This window comes from Fundulus heteroclitus, chromosome 10 (genome assembly GCF_011125445.2).
Source record: "Fundulus heteroclitus isolate FHET01 chromosome 10, MU-UCD_Fhet_4.1, whole genome shotgun sequence".
Lineage (NCBI taxonomy): Eukaryota > Metazoa > Chordata > Actinopteri > Cyprinodontiformes > Fundulidae > Fundulus > Fundulus heteroclitus.
In genome coordinates this window covers 18,711,706-18,731,318 of record NC_046370.1, presented here as the reverse complement: position 1 = coordinate 18,731,318, position 19,613 = coordinate 18,711,706, and the positions used below count along the sequence as shown (strand labels likewise).

The 19,613-nt window shown below is 42.0% G+C and overlaps 1 protein-coding gene across 2 annotated transcripts in view; it reads left to right on the top strand.

The window, feature by feature from the left end:
* Positions 1 to 434: 434 nt before the first annotated feature.
* ttll6 (tubulin tyrosine ligase-like family, member 6) overlaps positions 435 to 19,613 on the top strand; it is a 26,716-nt gene continuing 7,537 nt past the window's right edge. The window contains exons 1-10 of one of the 2 annotated variants that reach the window (XM_036142178.1): positions 435 to 565; positions 5,736 to 5,905; positions 11,214 to 11,366; positions 11,501 to 11,538; positions 14,242 to 14,360; positions 14,751 to 14,881; positions 14,965 to 15,121; positions 16,606 to 16,749; positions 17,443 to 17,528; positions 17,607 to 17,832. In XM_036142178.1, the coding sequence (XP_035998071.1) occupies positions 11,215 to 11,366; positions 11,501 to 11,538; positions 14,242 to 14,360; positions 14,751 to 14,881; positions 14,965 to 15,121; positions 16,606 to 16,749; positions 17,443 to 17,528; positions 17,607 to 17,832 (1,053 nt within the window). In that variant the 5' untranslated portion in view covers positions 435 to 565; positions 5,736 to 5,905; position 11,214. Of the gene's footprint in view, positions 566 to 5,735; positions 5,906 to 11,213; positions 11,367 to 11,497; positions 11,539 to 14,241; positions 14,361 to 14,750; positions 14,882 to 14,964; positions 15,122 to 16,605; positions 16,750 to 17,442; positions 17,529 to 17,606; positions 17,833 to 19,613 lie in introns of those variants that run through there. The other variant, XM_036142179.1, reaches the window with a different exon arrangement.

Here is a 19,613-nt window from a genome sequence, read left to right as displayed (position 1 = left end):
TTCAATTAAATTCATTTTTATTGCACAAATTAGCAACACGCGTCATATCAAGGCACTTTACAAAGTCAATTTAATCAAATCAAACAGACAAATTAGTCAAAAGGTTTTCTAGCTAGAAAACCCAGCAGATTGCATCAAGTCTTTGACTGGCATCATTCCTCCTCCTAATTTTGGCAATATTTTGGAGGTGAAAAAAGTAATCCATAAACCTGTTTAATACGGGATTTAAATGACATGTCATGGGAAAAAAAGAAAAAAAATATTACATACCAATATAAAGGACAATAATCCTTTAAATATTAACACTTCACACCCTCGTTGAAGTTTTCTTACTCATTTTTTTCTTCTTCGCGTGTGTAAACCGCTGACCAATCACAGACGAGATTCTCACACCTTCCCCTCCCGATTGGCTGAATGTGACCCCCGTCGAGGTGATTCATGTTTACATTTGTCGGTTCCGTTCTCTCGGCGTCCGGCCAGCAGCACAGCACTTCCAGACCGTCCCTGGGAACGCCTGCACGGAGAGCTGCTCACCGCGGGAACCAGGGAGAACGCTTTTTGGAGGGTAATGTGCCATTTTTGACTTACAGCTGTTTTTTTTTCTTTTGTTATTTGTCTTTGAAAGTGAGCCTTTAAAAGTCAGTTGCTAACAGGAGTTAGCCCACAGCTGTCAGAGAGCTGGGAGAGGTTGGCATTATGTTACCATGGTAACAGCACCACATACAGCCTCTTCCTCTGCAGGTTTTTTTTGTGAGATGTGTTGTGTTGTTGTTGTTGTTGTAGTTGTAATGAAGACACCTGAAAGGCTTGATGTTCTTTGGTCCATATAAATGAATCTGAATGAAATTACAACTTTGTTTTTTTAAAACAAGGACAGTTTTCTTTTCCTTTATTTTGAAGATCTGCTTCAGATAGCTTCCTTAATGAACAGCGTAGTCCACTTTTTATGACACGAATGTTTGTGTGTTCATATGCAGAACGACGTGCCTTGTAAATGTATTGATTCCCCTGAAGCTTTCCCACGTCTTTTGTCACGATGCATGCGCCAACGTCAAGATTTCTTTTTATCGGCATTTCATGCTACAAACCGAAACAAAGTAGTTCATCATTATAAATGAGATGGAAGATGGTTTTACAGACATAAAACTGCAAAGTGTGGCCTGCATTTGTTAGCAACCCCTCTCATACCATCAAACAGAAGTCTGGTGCAGCCATCACCCTTTGGAAGTCACTTAATTGGTAAATAAAAACCTATTTGTGAGCTTTATTCTCTGAATAAATTCAGCTATTTTTGTGAAGGACTTTCAGGTGTGTTAAAGAACAGCAGTGGAAAAAAGCTGCACCACGAACACAGCAGAAAGGTCAGAGTTAAGGATGTGGAGAGGGTTAAAGGAGGTTTATGGTATAAAACAATATCCTAAGCGTTGAACATGTTTAATACATCATCTGATCTAAAAATAAAAAAAAGAGTATTGGACTGTAAACGCACCAAGTCAAGGCTGTTCATCTGAACTCACATGCCAGTCAAGGAGAGCATCGATCATAGAAGCAACCAAGAGGCCAACGTTTCCTCTGGAGGAGCTGCAGGGATATGCTGCTCCAGTGGGAGTATCAATCAATTTAAAGGACAACTAGTAGCCGTGCGGAAAAAGTGGACCGAATACAAATACATACCAAAGTCCTCGCTTTTTTTCCTTTGTAAAAAAAGAAAATTGTGATAACCAAAAACAATTTCCCTTCCTGATCACAAACACGTGTTACTTTGTGCGGCTCTATCGTATAACATCCATCCATCCATCCATCCTCTTCCGCTTATCCGGGGTTAGGTTGCGGGGGTAGCAGCTTCAGTAGGGAGGCCCAGACGTCCCTCTCCCCAGCCACTTGGGCCAGCTCCTCAGGAGGAATCCCAAGGCGTTCCCAGGCCAGCCGGGAGACATAGTCCCTCCAGCTTGTCCCAGGTCTTCCCCTGGGTCTCCTCCCGGTGGGACGTGCCCGGAACACCTCACCAGGGAGGCGTCCAGGAGGCATCCTGACCAGATGCCCGAGCCACCTCAACTGGCTCCTCTCGACGTGGAGGAGCAGCGGCTCTACTCTGAGTCCTCCCCGGATGACTGAGCTCCTCACCCTATCTCTAAGGAAGAGCCCAGACACACTACGGAGAAAACTCATTTCAGTCGGGATCTCGTTCTTTCTGTCACGACCCAAAGGTCATGACCATAGATCGACCATAGCTTCGAATAACATCTCAAAATAAATGGGAAGTTATTGTTCTAACCTGAAAAATGTGATAAGGTTTCAGCGATGCAAATAATTTTGCAAGGATCCCCAGGAAAGAAGAGAGAGAGAAACATACAGTCCCTGAGGAGAAGTATCCTGAAAATCCACGCTAAATCAACACAGGTACAGGGAAAATTGCCATAAAGAGACACAAAATAACTATCATTGCTCTAGAACTGCCACAGAGTAAAAAACAAAACAAATCAGTTTAATAAAATGATAATTGATTGCAAAAGCCTTGAAGTAAACTAACCTGTATTTTAGAAAGTGACGGAATGAAAGGCAAAGTGCTAAAACGTTGAAGTTGAGAAGATGGGCCTATAAATAAGCCACAAAGTGACAAAACTACAGGAGCTATGGATAAAACATAAATAATGCATATAGGCATAAAGGCAGGCACATTGTATGACAAATACATGCTGACTGACAAACCTTTGATTTGAAGGCAAAAAACACAATAAACCATTCGAATGTTTAAATGGCTTTAGGACACAAATCAGCTCCAAATAGTCCAAATAACCCAGAGGGAAACAGAAGATCGCAGGAGGACAGTAATATCCCAAACTGACTGCAAAGAAGGTGAAGAGTCTGTGTGAGATTTGTGTGAGAGGCAGAGAGCTGAAAGAGAAGAAATAGTAAAAAAAAAAAACAACAGCAATTGATCACAGAGGCTTCAAACACGCAAGAACAACAGAAATGTTGACTGAGAAACAAGCTGATTCAAACTTAACAAAAAACTTCTGTATTTATTCTATAACAGTAGAAACAATACAAAAAAAACAACCAATCTGACCAAAAATAGAAATGAGCGATCACAGAATGAAGAGAAATGAGACCAAGATGGGAGAATGTAAAAAGACATGAAGTAAGTAGAATAAACATGCAGCGCTGTGAAAAGGGATTTACCCCATACAGATTTACATTTTTTTTTTTTTTTTGTCACACTTATATCTTTCAGCTTCCCAAACTAATCTAAATAATTAGAGCAAATACAAATTTAGCAAATGAGCATCGGATTTATTAAAAAGATATCCCACCCAGCCTGGCCCTTTGGGAAAAAGTAACTAGTTGTCCCACTTTGGTTGTTCAACAGCTGCCATAATTGTGCAAAGAGATCTCTGGCCCTCTCCTCCTTGTATGTAGAGTATTATTAATTCAGCCAAACTGGAGGGTTTGCAAGTATGAACAACCTATTTAACGTTAAGCCACTCCATCTAAATTGTGTTTAAGTCCTGACTTTGACTAGGCCTCTCCAAAACCTTTTTAGCCCTTCAGAGGTGAACTTAGGTTTTGTAGCAGGACAAATTATTCTGAGTGTGCTCGAGCGGGAGAGACCCGGCCCTCCATCGTTTACAGCAACTGGTTTGAATCCCAGTCCATCACACTACCACCTGCATGTTTACCTGCTGGTTGGAGATCATCAGGTTGTTTTGGTCCGATGGGAGACGGGCCTTTGGCCTCTATTTGGTCTACGGCGGTATTCGTCTTGAAACTAAAGCCAGTGTTGTTTCTTTCCTATTCTTGAGTCATGAACACTGACCGGGTTGGTTCAGATGTTGTTCCGGGTTATGTTGTGACCTCCTGGATGGGTCATTGATGTGGTTTTGGTGGGCCCAAGACACCTGGGAATGTTAACCACGGTTTCCGCCTAAGGGCTCAGTTCAGGAAGTCTTTGTTGTTTTTGTTTCTTTTACCACCTTCCCCCTTCTGGTAGTATTTTGCAGGTAATATCCCCTTTAAAGATTGCTTTACACAGAACAAAGTTGCACCGTAATAGCAGCTGTTGACCAAGTGTTATCCTCCCAATCCTTTTTTTCTGAGAGTCTTTTTCCCCCATCTCGTCTATCTCCCTTTCTATTAACCCCAGCCACAAACCTATCTGATAAGTTTCTTAGCTTCAAAACCACTGGGCAAAGGTCTCATCTCCCTCATTAATAAGAAATGATGCGGAGGAACTGCAGCCCTTACAGAGACGATAAAATCTGTATGCAAGCAAAAATGTCTCGCTCAAGTCCAAGCCGATGCTGACAGCGACGGCCTGTGGCAGGGATGAGGCCATTCTAGTTTTGATCATTAGCTGACATTAGCGGAACATGATCTGCTTCAGCTAATGTCTGTTTTTCACGCCCTCGCCGCGGCTGTTGACCTGAAACGGACCCTTAATCCTTAACTAGCTCTCTTCGGTGCAATTGGCAAGGAAGTTAAACGTTTCACCTGCATAAAGCATCAGACCCGTCGCATTGATGCAGTAATTCATGCAAAAGCAGGCCGGACCCTAGCTCAGTGCGTACGCTGCACGGTGTATGGACAAACAGTTTAGCAGGCTGACACTGTTGTGTTAAAAATCTGTTCTTTTATCGCCCTTATGTTGTAGATGAACTGCTGAGAAATCAAAAAGGAACAGAAATAAACGCTTTCATTATGTCACCTGTGTGTTATAAATCCATCCAATAAATGAATTTCACTTTTTTTTTAAATAAAGTGAAAGAAATCAAATGTTTGATTACATTGCTGTTTTTTGTGTTGTGGTGTTTTTCCTCTCTCTTTAGACCGTTTCTCAGGGGTGGGTGGGATCTTGCTTAAATGTGTTATTGTTGCAAAAAGAAGCCTTAATGAAAAATATTTTGCATCAAAAGAATTAATTAAAAAACTAAAATTATTCCTTAGGTTAATTTTGCAAGAATTGTACAATTAAGGGTTATTGTTTTTTTTAACTACAAAATAAAAATTTGTTGTAAGACGTATCGTGCCGCCAGCCTAACCTAATTATTGTTTTCAATTAAGACAAAAGGCCTGATTTAAAGTTACCCCACAGACACACGGATGCACAAATGAATTACCTTCAGTCAGAATGTCTTGGCTTTTCATTTCAACTAATATCCCTGATGGAAGCTTAGCTGCTGACCTTAAAAGCCTCATAACAGAACATGCCATAGACGAACGTCTGAAGTTTTTTAGGATGTCAGCGGATGACTACTTAATCCTTATTAATTAAAGAATTATCAGTGCCTCCTTGACACCTCTTTCCCTTCATCGCCACTCTTTATGGAACGAGACCCGCCTTTTGTTTGCTTCTTTCCTCTCTTTGTCCACTTTTGCAACTTTTTCAGTGTCTTTAATGGAGAGGCCAGCTTTATTTCAGCTCAGCCAGGGCTGCTCACTCACAGCACTGCTGAGCTTTTCAGCACAGATTTAAAGCGAACAACCCGAGGCGCGGAAAGGCACCTCTCCTGTTTCAGTGAACAAGTATCAGGGATTATCCCTCTCTTCTTACACCCCCACCCCCCACCCCCACCCCCCGCCAAGGTCCCCTGCTTGTTTTCTCTCCATCGTGTCAAGACGTATCGGGTTTTTCTAACTGGCCACCAGATCCGCTGCTCCAGCTTTTAAGTTAATCTGAGCTGAACCACCGTTGGGTAAAAACAAATAATCTGGCCTGGGTTTTTGTTTTATTTCAGGATGTTCGTATCAGGGGCTGTGTGGAGATGAGACGAGGTTCTTCACCGGTTTCTCAGCTGTGGAGCACACCGGCATCTTCAGGAGCCCTTGAAGCCAAACGGCCCCGCTAGAAAGAGGAGTGGAGGCAAACAGAGCAATTTCCTCATAAATGTGAAATCAGCTCCAACGGGTAAGTGACGCTGTTCTCTTTAAATGACAAGGAGATGTCTAAGGAGACACAAACTTACCAGCTGGTAGAGCTGAAGCCAGCGCTACAGTAATGCTTCCGTCTTATTGTGAGGCTCTGAAACACAGCTTTTGCTTTCGAGGTTGTAGAAACGGCAGAAAATAACCGCGGCACATACATGTAACACCGACTGTTGCTGGCTGAAGTACGTTAAGCATTAAAAGAGGTTGCAATTACACAAACAGCTGTTATATTAGCCATCCATGTATTTCTCCTGTTTTCGTATCTTTTAAAATCTATTAGTGATATTTGCCAAATGTTGTAACCACAAACTTCAAGGTATTTCAATGAGACTGACCGACACAAACAAGAGGACCTATGTGAGATGGAAGGAAAACGATAGATTGTTCTCACTGTTTGTTTCGAAATCCAAATCTGAGGCGTGAATTAAAGATGTATTTAGCTCATCTGAAGAGATGCAATGGAGAACGATCTAAAAACAAAAATCTTTCCCCGGTTTTTGTTGGCAGACTAACTCTCTGTCAGATTGAATGGAAAGGATCTGTTGTAAGCATCCATACTATAGGTTTTTACCACAGATTAAGGTCTGGACTTTGACTGGGTCATTCTAATAAATTAACACATCTTGATCTAAACATTTTCATTGTAGCTCTGGCTGTAAGTTCATGGTTATTGTCATGCTGCAAGGTGAACTCCTGCCCAATCTAAAATGTTTTTCCAGCCTTTAAGAGCTTTTACGTCCAGGATCGTCCTGCGTTTAGCTTCATCCAGTCCTCCCACCAACTCTGACCAGTTCTTCTGTCCTTGCTGAAGAAAAGTATCCGCAAAGTATGTCGCTTCCACGGCCATTTTTCACATCAGGAATGGCGTCTTTAGTGTGATGTAAAATGTTTGTTATCATCCGTACGCGGCATTTCTTTTTATCTATACCTTTCCCAAAATATTCAACTTTGGTCTCATCATATTCTTCCACATGTTTGCCGTGTCTCTTACCTGGCTTCTAACAAACCTGTTCTTGTTTTTCTTTCAACAGTGGTTTTTGTTCTTGCCATAAAGAGCACAGCTATTAACTGTGTTGTATATATTCTCCCACCTAAGCTTTGGTTCTTTGCAGCTCCTCCAGAGTAACCCAGGGCCTCTTAACGCTCTCCCTGCTGGACCGTCAGTTTGGGTTGACGGCCTTGTCTTGGTAGCTTTGCTAACCTCTGAGGCCTCCACAAAATGACCAGATTAATGTTGAAATTAAATTAGGCATCTGTTTACAGTCTTTTTTCTAATTAAAGCACTTTTTGGTTTGTTAAACGCCATATAAGAACATGATTTGCACCTTATCTTTCTACTGGATTTTTTCTGCACTACTATATGTTGCGCTGTTAAATAAAATCCCACCACAATTCACTGACGTTGGCAACAGGAGCCCTGCAAGAACCACGTTATTATCAGTAGCTCTAATTTACTGTGTGTTTAAATCGGCTCCTAAAGCTAAAGATAGTGAAGTGTGTTTCATCATGGTCTCTACAAATAGAATTTAGTACAGTTAAAAGAAAAAGACCACATGAACATGATTTACTTTTATTTTTGCTACTATTAAATATTTTTTTTCATTTTCTAAGATTCAAACTATTGTTTTTATCATTGTAATCCACCATTTTTTTCAATTATCATCATTATTTTTACATTTCATCACCATCTCAAACATATTTACAGTAACTAAAAAAACTAACAAAGGAATGTTAGAGTAACATCTAGGTGTATTACATTTGCTGGAAACATTGATTGTGTCGTGAGGAGGACAACAAAGCAAAGGCGTAATTCAGCGACCTGTTCTTGCTGCACGCTGAGGGAGAGTCTTGGGCCGTAACCCAATGCTGGCTGAGGTCAGTAGGGCGTCTCAGCCAAGCGCAACACTCACGGTTGAAGGGCAGGATTATCCAGATCACTGGATCAGAATACGGTTACCCAGCACCAGAACCTCCCACGGTGTACCAGGGATGTCCCTCCTTGACAACAGAAGCACCCCCAAGGTTTCTGTCTCAATGATTACCAGGAGCCCATGAAATTCATATCAAATCACCCCTATAAGACATTAGACAGGACGCGGAGGTGCATGGCTGAGAGCAACCTCCTACTGTGTTCAGATCAGTGAAAAAGTAAAAAGACGTCAAAGAAATAAATGTTCTACTATTGTACAGATGTCTTAAAAAGATACTTAAGTACAGAAACAAAGTATGTGTACTTTCTTACTTCCCACCTCTGCCCACATGTAAAAGCTAAATGCCTTCATGAGAAAAGTTGTATGGTCTAACAAGACAAAGATTAAACTATTTGGCCACCACTGCAAGATGAAGTTTTTAGTTGAGTCAAGGAGTGGCTGTAAGCATGGTGGCAGCACCATGCTGAGGGATTGTTTTGCTTCCTCTGGCACTGGTGATTAATCACACAAAGTTGGTTGAGTAACGAAGAAGGAGGGGTACCTTTGGATGTTTTATCCTCAGATCAAATCAGCAGCTAGATGTATGCTACAACCTGCACTCACACTGAAAAAGGAAAATCTTTGATCCAACTTAATTGAATTGCTTTAATTGGTAACAAGTAATTCAATTAATTTATCCAACCTCATTTATTGATTTTGGTTAACTTGACAAACTTAAGTCAGGCTGACTTAATTCATTTACTTTATTCCAAATAAAAAATTTAAATTCATCTTACTTAATTTCATAGAAAGTCAACTCAAAATTTCAAGTAATGACGTCAGACGTAAAGCTGCATTAAACTTAATTGTTTTACTTAGACTCAAAGTAAAAAGTTTGTTTGAGATAAAATGCGTGACTGTTAAGTTAATTGAACTCGTGAAAGTAAGTTGTCATAACTAAAGCAAAAGAATTAAGTGAGGTTAGTGTAAATAAGTCCATAACATGAACTACAGCCCAAATACTCTTTTTAGAGTGCACCATGTCTTTCTTTCTTCCAGCCTTGCTTCCATAAAGGCCATCTGAGCTTTGGATCTCTGCAGCACCTCGACAGTTACCATTGGCCTCTTGGCTGCTTCTCTAAATAATGCACACCAACACTGAAACACTGTAATTTTTCATCAATTCCCTTTAAAGTCCCACAGAGAAGAAATTTGTCTCTACGTTTCACCCATCCCTTAGGGAGCAATATGGAGCTAAGGGTCTTATTCAAGGACCCATGGTGGCAGTGTGCAGGGATCAAACCAGGTCCTTGCAGCCTTCCAGAACACAAGTGCGCCGCTCAAACCACTAGACCACCACTCCCAATAAGAATTCATGGAAAAAGATTAATCCAGGGTGGACTCTATAAGATCTTGGACTAATTCTTCTCATTGTTCTACGTATTGTATTACTAGTCGCTCTTTGTACCCGTGCTCCTACAATATCGTTTAAATGCCAGAGTGTGACTACATGCTGACAGCCAAAGCACTCATCTGATGAGATGAATGGAAACAGAAACATGATTCCGTGTGCTCTCCTACAGCATGCTCTTCGTTCTGTTTGATTAAGTTTCAGTGTCAGGGGATTCAACAGGTAGCATTAAAAAAGAACCATGTAAATGAGCGCTGGACAATAGAGCGGTGTTACGGGGCCCTGCAAAGGTATCGACTCACCTGGAGCTATTCCACATTTTGTTACAACCACAAACCTCGATTGATTTCATTGGGATTGTATGTGATATAAAAAACACCAAGCAGAGCATGTTGGTCAAGTGGAGTGGTTGGAAAAAGGTGGGAAGCCCCTCGTAGTTTTATACTCTACAAATCTAGACATTTTGATGAAGCAGTGGCAAGAAAGCCATTGTTGAAAGAAACCAGGAAGGAGTCCAAACTTCAGTTTGTCACAAGCCAAAGAGAGCGAGAGAAGCAGCCAACAGGTCCATGATAATCTCCAGAGACACATGGCTCTGGTGGCAGAATCTGTCAACTGGGCAACTTTCAGTCATGCCATCCACAAAAATGGCTTTTATGGACTAGTGGCAAGAAGAAAGCCGGGACTTAAATACAGTCCTGTTAGCACAAACATTGTAGAGGACACAGCAAATAGAGCAAAGATAACACAAAACACTATGAAATGTAAGACTGCTCATGATCCAGAACACACCTTCCCACTGTAACACATGGTGGTGGCAGGGTGTCACGTCCAAGAAGGGCACAACATATCTGAGGACACGGAGTCAACATGAGGGTTCATACTTAGCATTTATTTTCATGCTTTTTCTTGATTTTTGTTCGTTCAGTTGCTTCCTGCTTTCTGTGAAGAAAACGAGACAATTAGACCCTCATTCTTCCCGCTTCCCAAAAAGAAACAAAACCTCCAAGTATGAACAGAAAGATGGACCTGGTGAGCTGGTCAAACACAACATAACAGTGCAGCGGGGGGGCCAACCCCATATTGGGCCATCGAAGCCACTGCCAGTACTGGACTAAAAAGTATAAAAAGAACCCGTTGCAAAAGAAAGAAGCAAAAACAGTACAACTGGTCCCACCAGAACAAAATGACAACGGAAAAAAAATACAAAGAAAACAAAACAAGGGCTAACAAAACTTCCACATGTCAGGCTGAGGCAGCTGGTTATGTCCTACAGCCACTGCTACGTGCGCGCACCGGCAAGACGCATCCTGGTGGTGGAGCGAGCAGAAACGCAAGAACAAGAGGGAGGCAAAAAAAAACAACAAAAAAAACAAAACACAGCCTCCTGTATTCCCCAAGGTCAGCCTATTTATAGGCGGTGGGAAACAGCACCGCAGCTCAAATCAATTAAACACTAATGACAAAATATATGCAACCAACACAACCCCAAAACATCCTAAAGACAAAGAAAACTATTTAACTAAAATCTGTAAACAAAACTGTCTAGAATTAAAAATAATAATAATTAGAATGTGCCCAAAGCACATAACACAGGGTCATGCTGAGGCATGGTTTTCTTTCCCAGGGACAGGGAAGCTGGTCCGAGTTGACGGAAAGAACAATGGAACTAAATACAGGACAATCGTCGAAGAAAACCTGTTAGAGTCTGCAACAGACTGGAGCGAAGGTTCACCTTTATTCATCTGCTGGACGTTCAGGTCTAAATCCAATCGTAAAGGTTAGCATAAACAAGTGTTTATGCTAACCTCTTGCGCTATCACATTAAAGTCCCGATAAAATACATTAATATTTGTAGTTGTCATGTGACAAAACCGTACGGATATTTTTGCTAACTGCCGTGTCTTGCTTTTAATTTTATGTCTCCAAGACCAAACTGCATTTTATTCTCATTTGCCCTGAAACAGGATGGGACTACCTGTGGACAGCCCAGATCAAAATAGTGATGCACACAGATATGAGCAGCAGGGAGAGGAAGAAGGAGGGGAAAGCCAAACGGATAGCCGCGTCCCCATCCAGCCGCCCCCCATCACCAAGAAGAGAAAGAAAAACAGGAGGAGGTATTTGGATAGCTGTTCCTTTTTAACGTTTCTGTGGCGCTGCAGGACAGGAACTGCTGAGGCGTGTCTGTCAAGGCGACGACACGACAAAGCAGGCGTCTGTCCTTCTTTTTTTCTCTTTTCTCTTTCAGATGATTGGCTATCAACCTCAACAACTGCAAATATGAAAGCGGTAGGTTTGAATTTTGTTTTTGTTTTTCAAAACAACGCACATCTTCAATACATTTCTAAGACAGGAACTGGTTGCACAAGTTAGAATTTATTGCCATTTTTTTCTAATCCTCCCATGGTCAAAGTTATATGTCAAATATTTACATATTTACATGTCTGATATTGAAGTAAATCCCCCTTAGAAAGCAGCAGAGGAATTTCACACTTTGTGAGCTCCTAATGTCATTCTGACAGCTCATTTTAATCTTAACTATCTGGTTTTCTAGCACATATCTGGCTGTTAAGTATGGTCCACACATTTTCAGCTGGTTTGTGGTTGGAGCTATTCCCGCAGCTTAAGGTTAGCTTACTTGATCTGTTGAGAAACCTGTTTTGATGTGTGTTTGGGATCACTGCGACATTGACTTGTGTCCAAGTTTCAACCATCCAATCGCTGATCTGAGCTAAAGGTTTGGTGGTTGTGCCCCACAGCATGAAGCCACCATCACCATGCCTGACAGTTCGTGCAGTGTTCCTATGTGTACACACCTTTCCATGTGGACAGCTACAAATTTAATTTGAGATTGAAAGCGTTAGTTTTGGAGTAGGGGGCTTATTGTTTGGCCAGCACCCTCTCAGTCCATAATAAACAGGCTTCACTGGTTTCGCAGCTTCTCCAAGTTTGTGATAGGCTCTCTCTGGCCTTGTTCCTCAACATTATTGCCAATACCCGTGGTTATAATGGCTTGAGACACAGTTGTGAAGAAACCCTATCATTCAATGCCACACACATGGATCCTTGAATGCCTGCAGCTGAACAAGGTCAACAGCACTCTGAGAGCCTTCAAACTCCATGAGGCTGTGGAAAACCCCCCCTTGAGGCCAACTTCAAGCCAATTGCTGAAATCTCCATCAAATGTGGAATATACTGAGGAGATGCTCTGTCCCCTCTGCTGTTCTGCATCGGCCTGAACCCCCTCAGCCAAATAATCAACAAGTCAGGCTATGGATACCGACTCAGAAATGGGTCCACTATCAGCGACCTCCTGTTCATGGATGACATAACGCTGTACGCTAAGAATGAGCGAGTCGGGGCGCTTGTGTTTTTTTGTCGGATGCTTCACATTTTGTGTGGAAACACAAATTGTGCAGCACCTGTCTTTTTTTTATCTCCTTCCACTCCCCCAGTGTTAATCTTTCTTCAACAGAATCAAAGGCAGCGCATGGGGACCCTGCGTAAAGCGGGGTCTGGGGCAGTTTGGAGGGACGCACCTAACGGCTTGCGCTCATGTAGCAGCGGCCGACTGGCTGCGTTCCTGGCAACGCAAGGCCTCAGTCAATCGTTCCCCCAAAATGTTTAAGTGTATGTGATGGACGGTTGTACTGGAACTGAATTTTCAATTGTAATGCAAATTGCAGTTGACTAATAAAATTGATTGATTGATTGATTGATTGTGGCGCAGCAGGTAGTGCGACCCGTATATGGAGGCCTTAGTCCTCGACACGGTCGACCCGGGTTCGAATCCGACCCGCGGTCCTTTGGCGCATGTCTCTGCCCCTATTCCACCCCCCTTCCTGTCAGCCTACTTTCATAAAAAGCGAGCCACTAGAGCTGCGAAAAAGCCCCAAAAAAAAAAAAAGAGTGAGCGAGACATTGACTCGCTGATCCATACCACCAGGATCTACAGCAGGGACATCGGAAAGTCATTCAGGCTGGAGAAATGTGGCCGGATGGTGACAAAGAGAGAGAAGGTAATCCACACAGAGGGGACTGTACTCCCAGAAGGGAGAATAGCAGAGTTTGAAGAGAGCTATAAGTGCCACAAGCAAATGGCGACCATGAAGAGGCCACAAGGAAAGCAGCAACAGCCAAATGTCTGCAACGAGTAAGGTGAGTTCTAAAAAGTCAGCTCAATGGCAAGAACAAGGTCCAGGCAATCAACAGCTAAGCCTTACCAGTAATCAGTTACCCTGCTGGGGTAATAAGTTGTCCAAAGGAGGAAATCCAGACCACTGATGTTAAGACACAAAAGCTGCTCACCATGAATGGTGGATTCCACCCCAAATCCTGTGGGGAAACTGACGGAGTTAAGATCCTGTAGGACTTCCAGATACAAACAGACAAAATGGTAATGGCCAACCAACATTGAGAAGCAGCAGAGGACAGACGTCATTGATGTGGCCATCCTGAGTGATGGAAACATCAGGAAAAAAGAACATGAGAAACTGGAGAACTAGAAAGAGGCTGGAAGTTGAAGACAGCAGTAGTGCCCGTGGTCATCAGAGCACTCAGGGCAGTAACCTCCACTCTGGAAAAATGGCTCCAACAAACACCTGGAGAAACGTCAGGCATCTCAGTCCAGAAGAGCACAATCCTAGGAACAGCTAAGATCCTAAGAAGAACCTTCAAGTTCCAAGCAGTTTTACATATCATACATATTTTGGGTTTGTACATTGTTTGGTCAAATAAACATAAAGATAAATCACCAAAATAATATTTATTTATTTATCTGTAGCTGACCTACATTTCAACCTTTATGGTTACGTGATCGTTTCAATTTCTAATTAAACGCAAAAATTCCAACGTTGTAAAGACGTACGAAAACATGTTAGTTTTTGTATTTTTCAACTTTCCAGCGGAACAGATGAGGACATTTCTCACCAGACTGCCTGCGTGAAACATTTGGAGCATCTTTTAAGTGATTCCACGTGTGATTTGTTTCAGTGCGGCGAGCTGCCCGCAGATACGGCCTCAGAGAGGCAACGGACGATGAAGACTGGACTCTGTTTTGGACGGATTGCTCTGTGTCTCTGGACCGTGTCAGGGACATGAAGCGTTACCAGGTATTTAAGTCCGACTGTCTGCGCTAACTACCTCATTACTGCCATCATCAGGTCGGACCACAGCGGCTGAGATCAGCTTCACAAATTAACCGTGTAATTAAATTTGTGCTGCAGGGAAGTGAATTAAAAACAGCTCCTCTGTTGTAATAGAACAGCTTTTTTTTTTTTTCCAGGGGACAGTATCTGTAGCTCACAGCATTTCTCTCAGGTCAGGCTTTTAATTTGTAATCTACTGTAATATGCTTATACAGGTTGTTTAACAGGTTGTGACAAACGCGGCCGATTCTCCTCCTGAAGATGATTTAAATGTGGGCATAATCATACACATAAAACGTGTCGTATAAGTGGAGACGATCCCTTCATGCTGTGCAAACACGCTTGTCTTTGCAGAAAATAAACCATTTCCCAGGGATGAGTGAGATCTGCCGCAAAGATCTCCTGGCAAGGAACATGAACCGAATGCTGAAACTTTTCCCCAAAGACTACAACATCTTCCCCAGAACATGGTGCCTCCCTGCAGAGTCAGTTTTCCTTCTGTTTCGCTGTTACACCACACAATGATACACGCTAAATGTATTGCTTATTGTCTGATTTGGCTTCATAGCTACAGTGACTTCCAAGCCTACACCAGAGCCAAAAAGCACAAGACTTACATCTGTAAGCCGGACATGGGTTGCCAAGGTAAAGGCATCTTCATCACCAAATCCACGAAAGACATCCAACCTGGAGAGCACATGATCTGTCAGGTTTACATCTCTAAGGTGAGGCTCTTGTGTTCCACGCAGGCGCTGCAACAACAACAAAAACAACAACATTCATACCTCTTGAACCTTTTTCACACGTTGTTACGTCACAACCACCAGCATCAAAGTGTTTTATTGGGATTCTATGGGCTAAACCAACAGAGTAGTGCAGAACCGAGTAACTACTTTCCAGAACCTCCCTCCCCAGGAATCTCTATAGGTATTTACACCCCTGCTGTTTTTGCTCAGTTTTATTTTGTTTGTTCTCGTAAATAGTCTGTTGGTGTTTTTATGCAGAAATACGCATACGTGTTTCACACAGTTCTAAGATCATCCTACTCAGTTGGACAGTTCTTTAATTTCTTTTTTCATATGTTGTACAGTCTATACGTCTTTTAATATGTTTACCCCTTGTGTGGATCTGCATGCTTCCATTTGAGCTTGACTTTGCTGCTGGGACACCTGAATCTCCCCACTGTGCAACAATAAAGGATAATTCTGTTTCTACTCTATTCTTTTTACTGCTGTTACAGCTGCAAGTCTCGTGGTCTTTACCATCTTTTTACACCCACAGAATGAAGTCGCCGCCCATTTTTATTTGCCAAACGGTCCAAGCTCATTCAGACTGGACGAGGAGCATCTGTGAACATCAATTTTCCTGTTTTGCCACATATTTTGAAGTGGATTTAAGTCTGGACTTTGACTAGGCCATTCCAACGCATGAATGTGCTTTTACTGAAACCCTTCCCTTGTAACTCTGGCTTTATGTTTAGAGTTGTTGTCCTGCTGGAATGTGAACCTACACCCGAGTCTTAAGTCTTTTGCAGCCTCTGACAGGAGTTCTTGTTGAATTCCCCCCGTTTAGCTTCCCTGGTCCAGTTGAAGAAAATCTTCCCACAAAATGTTGCCGTCTCTACCATACCTCTGGCTTGAAGATGGTTTAATAATTTTCTGCCAGAGATGGCATTTTCCTTAGGTGCTCTGGTCAAATGTTCATTTGACCAGAGCACCTTACTCGTGTCTGCTGTGTCTCTTGGGTTGTGTCAACCCTTTAAAATGACTTCTTATGGGGTTCTTCCAACAATGGCTTTTTTTCTTGCCTTCTTCCTCAAGCCAGATTTGAGGCAGGCACAACTAATAGTTCTCCTGATAATATATATCCTATAGGTTTACCACCTAACTATAAACTTCTCCTCAGCTTTCTCCCTGACCTGTTTGCTCTGTTCCTTGAGCTCTGTGATGCTGTTTGATCGCTAAAGTTCTCTAAAAAAAACACTTGAGGGTTTAAATTACACACAAGTAAACTCTACTTGTTAATAAAGATGATTGATCCACTGGATTTTATTCAAGGGTATCATAGTAAAGGGAGCTGACTACACATGCACGTCCTACTTTTTCAGGTTTCATTAGTAAAAGCTTGACGTTTGTGGTTGTGACGGGAACCCTAGAACCGCCCCGCCACACAGTTTGATGTTTGAACCTGTCCTTTGTTACTCCTCCAGCCTTTCATAATCGACGGATTCAAGTTTGACCTGAGGGTTTATGTGCTGGTGACGTCGTGTGACCCCTTCCGGATATTCATGTTTAAGGAGGGGCTGGCTCGCTTTTGCACCACCAAGTACAACGACCCTACGCAGGGGAACGTGGTAAGAAATGTGAAAGTCATGCGCCAGTGCTCCTCATACGCCGAAGGGCAACAAAATACTTCCAAATCGGTTGAAGTCAAGTTTATGGTGAAATTAAAAATCAAAAAGGTTCACAAGGAAAAGTGTAGAAGCGCAGAAATATCAACCGGTAGATGCAGTATGTGCAGACTTCTGGGAGTCTTTATAAGGCATTAGCTTAGGCTTGTTGCAAGTAGGCCCAAAAGTTTAATTCTGATTTAATCTGACCAGAGTACCGTCTTCCATGTGTTTGCTAGCTTGTGACAAACTTCTTATAGCTTTCAAACAACAATGGCTTTAATTTTGCCACTATGTAGTGCACAGCTATTAGTTATCCTGTTAACAGATTCTTCTACCAGAGCTGTGGATCACTGCAGCTCCTCCAGAGTCACTATGGGCCTCTTGGTCTTCTGGATTCTGGGTTCACTAATTTCTCCAACAAACTTCTGAGACCTTTAGAGAACAGCTGTGGTAACAGTCAATATGAAATAAACACCCGTGGTCTCTATTTACTTATTAGGTAGCGTATGAAGATTACATTTTTGGTTAAAAGTGTGTTGAGCAACAAAAAAAACAACAAGAACCAAATGATAAACCCACATATAGCCTTGATTTTGCAGACTCGGTTGTCATGAATAAACTGGATAAAGCTGAACTTTTTCTCTCCGACTTTAGGGCGATGTGTGCATGCATCTCACCAACTACTCTATCAACAAGAACAGCGAGAACTTTGACAAGGATGAGGACTTTGGCAGCAAACGGTAAAGAGGGACCCATAGCATGATGTGCCGAGAAAGTCGGCGCATTTACAAAGTGTTGTTTTGATTTCCGTCAACCAGGAAGCTGTCCACCCTCAACATGCACCTGGAGCTCATCGACTGCAACACGGAGAAATTGTGGAACGACATCGAGGACATCATCGTTAAGACGCTGATATCCGCTCACCCCATCCTGAAGCACAACTACCACACGTGTTTTCCCAACCACACCAGCGGCAGCGCCTGTTTCGAGATCCTCGGCTTCGACGTGCTGCTGGATCACCGGCTCAGACCCTGGCTGCTGGAGGTGAGAGATGAAGACCCATCTTCAGATTGAGCTTTCAGCAATCTACATCGATCAACAGCTTTTACAACACATTGACAACATTCACAGTGGCATTCTGTCCATTTTGAACTCGAAGCTAAGGTTTGATACCTATATTCGGAAAGACTATGAAGACTAACATAAACTATTTACGCTTGATAAGACCAAAGCTGTTCAAATGTATATGCACGCGATGATATTATCATACTCCTCTTTTACCAAGGGCCAGGCTTCAGAATCTGTCATAAAGCCATTAATTGTACAAGCAAACTTTAAAAGTAATTGATCAGAAACCAGTCAAGTGGCATCACTGCCAAATTCTCCAAAAGCATCACTTGTTAAATTTTGACAATTTTCTTTATTTCTCTTTTGTTAACACAATATTTAATTGTATGACTGGTCTTGACCCAGAATTAATTAGCCGATTGATACAAAATTATAATAATGAAGGTGTGAGAACAAGAGCTGGAGTAAGTGGAAACTGTTGAGTCAAAAAGGTTCAGAACGACTTCTGGTCTATTAACATTTTCAGTCAAAGGATCACCGTTGTGGAACGCTTTACCACAGGATGTGAAGTTGCTGTCAGACATGAGGCTTTTTTCAGTAAAACTGGACCATTAGCACTGTGAACATTAATAATCTGATTTGGACATGTGTCGTTTCTTTATGTATTTCATCCTTGCAATGTGATCTGTAATTTTACAGTACTTTTATATTGGTCATCAATTTGTAATTTTAAATTTGCACAGGCAATTTTAAATTCTAAATATGTCTTCCTGGATAAAAAGCCTGACCAGGTACAGGGATGTAAATTAGCATTCTGTTAGAAGCTCTATGTACACTGCATCAGGTGGCCAACGGTAACAACGTCTTAGTTGTACCGTCCTTGTTAAATAAATTAAAATGAAATTAAATTTAACTTAAAGGGCTCACTTTTTTTTACTACTTTGTTTCTATTCGTTGTGTTTAGGTTTGTAGCTCACAATAGTGATGTTGATTTCCATGTGAGAGAATATGTAAAAGTAGAAAGAGGAAAAGTAAGCACAAGGAAGCTCATAGCACAGACAAAATTAGCAAAAGAGTGATCGCGTTCGTTTGAAAACACCAAACTCAGTTAAACATGCATCACACGATGCCGTCAGAGACTGAAGGTTTTTTAGCAAAGTCCCATAAGATCGGATTTATGTGGAGATGTGTTCAGTGAGCAGGGGGAAGTCAGCAGAAGTGTTGTTTGGGAGGCGAAAGCTTGTCCATCTTACAGACCGACACTCTACCCAGAAATTTAAAATTGGTCTGTGTCTCCAATCTGCCTATAATCCAGAGCATAATCAATTCTGATACTGACTGTAATTCAAACAGGCTAACATCTATCCATTCATCCATCCATTGTCAATACATGCTAATCCTTGCAGGATTGCTGGGGGGCTAGTGCAATGCCTCAGAAAGGGGCAAGTTGGTCTGGATTGCTTTTTCCCCCCATAGTGAATAAAATTAGTTGGAAATTGATTTTTATATTAACTTAGATCTTAGGAGTTTCAAATGGAAATCCCTTGATGATCTGAGGTGTTAAGCCCAGACAAAACACTAAAAGCATAACAAATCTGGAAGGGAGATTCAGAAAACACAAGAAAAGAGGAACTTGACATCTGCAAACCCAACCTTAAAGCTATAGTTGGTAATGTTGGGAAGCTAGAAAGATCCTCTAAGCTCCACCTCCTCCCTCCCCTCCCATCAATGCTCCATACCAAGCCATGCCCTCCCCA